The 6367-nt window shown below is 39.3% G+C and overlaps 1 protein-coding gene across 1 annotated transcript; it reads left to right on the top strand.

Annotated features, from left to right (window-relative positions):
- The first annotated feature begins 2783 nt into the window (after positions 1-2783).
- On the top strand, positions 2784-5792 carry LOC118741904. Its single transcript, XM_036473878.1, has 3 exons — positions 2784-3567; positions 4233-4352; positions 5729-5792. The coding sequence occupies exons 1-3, from the start codon at positions 3104-3106 to the stop codon at positions 5790-5792; spliced, it is 648 nt and encodes a 215-aa protein (XP_036329771.1). The 5' UTR covers positions 2784-3103.
- Positions 5793-6367: the final 575 nt, after the last annotated feature.

Genomic DNA, 6367 nt, shown 5'->3' with positions numbered 1-6367 from the left:
AGGAGGGGAAGATAAATGTTGTTAGACGAATACATATGGTTCTAGAGAACGAAATTTTGATATTGAGGTCTTCCTGGACATACATATTTGGGGCTTTTAACAATGTCTCATGGCAATCAAATTTAGACGGAGTATCGAAGGTAGAAGTTTCTACCGTAATTTCATACTGGATAAGCAGTATGGTGAGTTGCGGAAGTGTTGCGGCGCAGTGGGGTAGTCATGAGACAACCAAAACCGATTAAAATAGGCAGCCGCAAGGGGCGTATTATTGTCACTAATTTGGTTACTGGTGGTCAAAAGAGTACTTAAGAAAATGTCGAACTTTCTGCATATGAGGCTGACATTTCTGTCATAGTAAGCGGAAACTGTCTGTCCACACATAGCTCACTTATGAGCTAAGGATTGCGGGAAATGCGTCTTTGGGTAACCCAAGTTGGGCTTAGTATCAACGCAGAAAAGAAATATCTGGTGCTCTTCACAAGGAAATATAAGGTTTCGAACTGGTCCGAGCCTAAGCTGAATAGAGTGTTCCTCCAATTGAAGCATAGTATTAAGTACATCAGAATAATACTCGTAAGCAAGCTGTCAGGGCGCCTCAATGTGAAGGAGAGGGTGAAGAAGTCCTCAGTGCTGGGCTGCACCTGGAGCTCATTTCATAAAATAATAGAAAGTGTATAAGGACTACCCCAACGGCACACATCTTAATGTATTTCTTGTCATCTGACCTATCGGCCTAGAATATAGGCTTAAAAGCTGGCAATGCGGACACAGTAATGTAGCATCGAATTTAATTTGACGGATCCGCAATCCAGGATGAACTTTGAAGACCCTATAGAGGTTGAAGACTGACGTGAGGGCATGAAGGGTCTAGGCTCGGTGAATTTCTAAAAAGCCGTCTCGAAGATGACGAAAGGATTAGGGTGGCAGTTGTCTGCGCGGAGCTCAGTCTCAATAAATCTTATAAACTGCCGGACTACTGTAGCATTTCCAAGCTATTCTCCTAGCAGATAAACAGCTGAATTTCTCTATCGACAGTTATGCTACGATAAAGGCACTTCTCCAATAAGTATGGCGAAATGCAGAGTAGCTTCGGATCTGCTACGTACCCGTACAGACGTACTTATATTTGTACTGGGTTCGGACAACGAGGAGGCTGAAAGGATAACCAAAAAAGGTGTTCTGTCGAAAACTATTATGGTAGAGAAAATGCCGATTTCCGTCCAGGAGGTTAAAGCGGAGCTCGACCAGTGGATGATCCAAAAGGCGCAGAGGGTGCGGACCAAAAAATTAGGTTGCAAAGTATCGGGGATTATACGCTCCTACCCCTCAAGAGGCTACGCCTTCAAACTAGCTCTGGCCAATGATAAAATCTGTAGGAGATGCAGAACGAAAGAGGAGACATATGCTTTGCGAGTATTAGGCCCTTAACAGACTGAGGATTAGTCTCCTGGGAGCAGGCTTTTTTGCTTAATCTGGAAGTTTCCGCCAGGGTGGGTGTTCCCATTTTGAAGAAAGGGTTACGTATGCCCTACTCCTTGATATATGGACCTCATGTTAAAGTCTGTCTGCCCGAAGGTGGTCCGGAAGCATTCAGCATTTAAGCAAATTTAACTCTCCCGCTGGCTTAGCAAACTTTGATAAAGAAGCGAAAAATGTAGGTGTAGTAGTGAATGAGGACAGAAAAGGAGAAATGCGTTACTGTTGGCGGTTATAACTTCGAAGTAATGAAGGACTTTGTGTATATAGGATCCAGCATAAACACCACCAACAAATTTGGCCTCGAGATCAAAAGAAAAATAACTTTTGCCCACAGGTGCTGCTTTGCGCTCGGTAAGATATTGAATGCAGAGCTATCTCTGGACGAACAGAAAAAATTCCACTATACAAATCTCTCATCATGCCCGTCCTTTGATATGGCGCAGCGACATGGACGATGTCGAACAAATAGGAGACGACTACCTAAAAGATGGAATGACATGGACATACACAGTTAAGCGGATAAAAATACAACGATTGTGCTGAATTTAATATGTTGTACACAAAAATAACAAACCTACAGTGAAAACGATCTTTTGAGTCGTCCTCCGTGGACGGACTAAAAAAAAAAAATAAAGAGCGCCCTGGAACACGGTGGACGGATCCAATAATGCAGAACTTGTCTGCTCTTGAAATGAACAACTGGCGCATTTTCGAAAGGAGATGAACATTTTTGGTCTCGGTCAAAAACCTAGAAACAGTTGTAGAGCCAAATAATAAGAAGCTGCCTGAATCATTTAAATTACTTAATGAATATCATCAGGCATCCTTGCTTTGTATACAAGGACATGAGAAGCTGTCTTAGCCTTTCTTACAGATTTTGCAGCATCTAAATACGTAGCGGTAATCCGAGCTGTTGACACATCGCACGATACTTGCCCACACTCTACTCTCGGGGTAATGTTGGAACCCGGCAGTAAGCTACGGCTTACAAGCCCCACCAGGAGCTATGCATGGATTCATGCACAGGTCCCACCTTCAGCTCTATAAATAACTCAAAGCAAAAGGTTATGTCGACCTCCTTTAATACGATCCCAACTCCCAATCTGGTCTCCCATCCTCCTTTAGCTAAACAATATATGATTCGCGTGTCCCATATATTAAACAAAAAACAGCTAAAACAATTCACAACTTGTTTGTTATTTTCATTTTCCCCTTTCTGTTTCTCTTCTACAGTGTACGATGCTGCAGGTTCCAGGGAGCCTGGCTTTGTGTTAGGCAACGGCTTATGGCTGGGCAGCCGGGAGAGTTGCGATGCCGTTAAACAGCCAGTCAATCTCAAAATATCTAAACATTTGCCACACAAAATGGATACGAAACTAATCACAGACATTGCACCATTCCCCGGTGACTTTCGTGTCGTCCATCTCTGGCATAACTCTACTTTGCAAATGGATCCAATTTTACCATACTATGAACCACGCGTCTCTATCGGCCTTTGCCTGCCAACCGCATGCACACTTTCCGAGATAGCCCAACTAATCGACATTTATGTAGAGGATGAAATATTTTTAGAGAGTGATATTTTTATTTGCGGCTACGTGTAGACAGCGTTAAGGATCTTAAAATGCGTCCGGGATCTTTAGCGCGTCCTTCGTTCATCATTTTATCTGTTTGCTTGTTCTTGACGCTGCTACTGACAGTCGTGGCTTTATCGCGGCGCATGAGGAGAAATAATGAAACTGCTGGTATGGTGGCTGACGGTGATCGAAAGAAGAAGAATAGTGCGGGTGTTGCGGTGGCGAAGCCTAAACCGAGTGCAGAACCTATGACTGGCAAAGGATATTTGGATTGTTTTGATGTGCTAAACAATTTCGAACTGCTATTTCCAGCTGGTGAAGATGGTGTAATAGATGGAAATGTTGTATTTCCTGGAGTGAATGGCTTGCGTTGGTATGGTGCAATGTGTGTGATTCTATATCACCAGCTTTGGGTTACCTTTATGGTGACGAGCAATAAGTCGGGACAATTCAAATTCACCAATGATTTGGGAAATTTTGAGGTCTTCGTGGATTTATTCTTCACAATAAGGTTGGTTTTAATGGGTGCGAGATTTAGAGAGCTTTTTAGGAAAAAAATTATTTTGAATTTTTAAAAAATTTTATGTTTCCCTTTGAAAAGATAAAAAATGTATGTCTATTTTTTTAATGTACGGTTTCTTAAAAACAAAAAATGTATGTCTACATTTTTAGTTGCCAAAAATGCATGCTTAGCTTTTAATTTTAATAGCAAATCTTTTTTTTTCGTTTTCCATTAGAAGCTGAACAAATAAAACTGAACCAGCAAATTTATGCAAAATTTTTAAATGGCCAAAAATTTATGTATTCTTTTAAAAAGGTCAAAAATTTATGTCTACATTTTACATTTTTTATTTACAAAATATGTCTGCCTTTCTTTCGTATTAGCAAATGTCTAGTCTTAATTTTTAAAAAATTTATGTCTAATTTTTTATTGACAAATATTTTATGTCTACATTTTTAATTGCCAAAAATGCATGACTAGTTTTTAATTTCAATCGTCAATTTTTTCATTTTCCTTTAGAAAACGCTTTTTAGCTTGAATAGAAAACTAAAAAAAGTTGGGGTGGTTTTTCTTGTTTTTTCAAAAGTACAGTTTCGTCGTATGGAATTTTGCATTTCTTAATTGTTCGCTATAATTTCAGGTAACATTTACCAAATATTTTATATTTTTTTCAGTGGCTTCCTGCAGACATATCATTTCTTCCGGAACAGCAGTACAATGGAGAAAATACGCAAATCTGACTTATGGAAGTGTGTGAAGTTAATATTCATGTACCTCGCGCATCGCTTGATAAGGTAAGTGGTGGAATGATCATAAAATTGTCCCGGATTAGTCCTGAAGAGGTCCTGAAAAAGTAGTCAACTGGTTCCGAAAGAGGACATGTCTTGAAACTAGGCCCAAAATGGTTCCGAACTTGTGACGAAATATTCCTGCACTACTAGTCGCGAAATCGTCTTAAAGTAGTGCTGAACTAATCCCGAAATTGTCCTGACCTATTCTCAAAATGAACTTGAACTAGACGCGAATATAAAATATATATAAATAGTCTTGATAAAGTCTTGAACTAGTCGAAAATGGTCCAGCAATAGTCCCACAATGAACCCGAAATAGGCGTGAGATAGTCGGGAAATGGTCCCGAAAAGTGTCCTAAATGATCCAGAGCTAGTCCCTAAATAGTTCTGTACTAGTCCATAAAATTTTGTTTAACTACTACCAATATTATCCCAAACTAGCCCTGTACTGCTCTCAAAATGGTCCAGGACTAGGCCCAAAATGGTTCTCAAATATTAAAGTTTCGAAATGGACCTTTGGAAATTGATATATACAATCGGTTTTTAGCAAAAAGTGGTTTTTCAAGAAAAAGTGGTTTTTAGGAAAATGGGGTTGGTACCGCCCATTTATATGATATATGCGTATTTTATTTATTTTATTTCTCTCAACCAAATTTGGTAAACACATTGTGCTTAGGCTTCTTAAGCGCAATATTGAAAATTTTTTAAAGCGGACAAAAACCATGGGCTCCACCAACGTAACGGTAATTTCAAAAAACTCACAGCTACCTATACTTTAGGAGGAGTAGATTTTGTCCGATTTCAAAAATATTCAAGAAGGTACTTAAGGAGGCTATGCACAATGTGTATACCAAATTTGGTCGAGATCGGTCGGTTTTAAAGGCCTACTATATACATATCCTCTTCTGAGAACATATTCGACCTTTGAAATCGAATCAAAAATAGTTATTAAAAACTCATATATCTGCAAAATCCTATTTTCTGGCCTAAATCGACAGGTCGCGACCTCTAAACGACCTTTAAAAAATCTATAAAAATAGGCAATAATATTTCTCATAAAACCGAATAAAATTAGGGGGTAGGGTCATGAAATTTCCAAAAAAGCATTTTCGATGGGCACCCTACTGAACAGGTCTCCAAAATGATCCCCAACTAGTCCTGAAATGATCCAGAAAAGTTTGGAAATGGCTCTAAAACAATACAGAACAGGTCCGAAATGGCCCCGAAATGGTCTTGAAATAGCTCTGAACTATTTAAGAAATTTCCATTCGTACGCACAAGAAGCAATTAGAGATTTCCTGCTGGGTTAACGCAAATTTTATCCAGGTCAACAGCTAAGATATTTACACATGAAAAATATTTTGCTCTTTTATTGCTAGGCTTCATACACGCCCAATGAATCATTGCTTAGCGAATTGTGTTAAAGCATTAATGGCTGTCTGAGAGTCAAAACATATCCGCTTACTTGGCAGATTTTTCCTGTATCGGATGCTCTTTCTTGGGCTCGAATTTTTGCGTATAATCTCAGGTCATTCGTTGCAATTAAAGCCCTCATGTCCTGGAGCCTACCACAAGGTAATGTTGGAACGTGTGATTGGTAGGCTCCTAATGCTGTCTGTCTTTCTGGCATGATATTTTATTTTACCTAATTCGTCCTTCTATAATCAAAAACATCCATAAAAGTGATGTGTGTACTTCATAGCACTCAGGGTTGCCTCTTTTAAGTCCGCTTGCGCCGAGATGTTACTACAGCCGAAGATTTTACTTGGGCTTTGGGCAGTTTATAGGCCAGAAAAGTTCCAAGAATTTTAACATGACGTGCTCGGAAAAGTTAATTTCTTAAGTTTTGCCTTCATCCTTTTGTTTGCTTGTACTTAATATGTGGAATTACGCCCTTAGAGTTGTAATCTTCTTTTTCCATTAGGCTTGGTGGTAATACACTGTGTATAAAGCCGCTTTTCTCGAGTGTGATTTTTTTGAGTTATGACACTATTGAAGTAAATGAGCTATATGTATTT

The sequence above is a fragment of the Rhagoletis pomonella genome, unplaced genomic scaffold (assembly GCF_013731165.1).
Source record: "Rhagoletis pomonella isolate Grant_MI unplaced genomic scaffold, Rhpom_1.0 Rhpom_scaffold_00006, whole genome shotgun sequence".
Classification (NCBI taxonomy): domain Eukaryota; kingdom Metazoa; phylum Arthropoda; class Insecta; order Diptera; family Tephritidae; genus Rhagoletis; species Rhagoletis pomonella.
The sequence above is the reverse complement of the archived record's forward strand: the minus strand, read 5'-3'. Positions and strand labels throughout refer to the sequence as shown.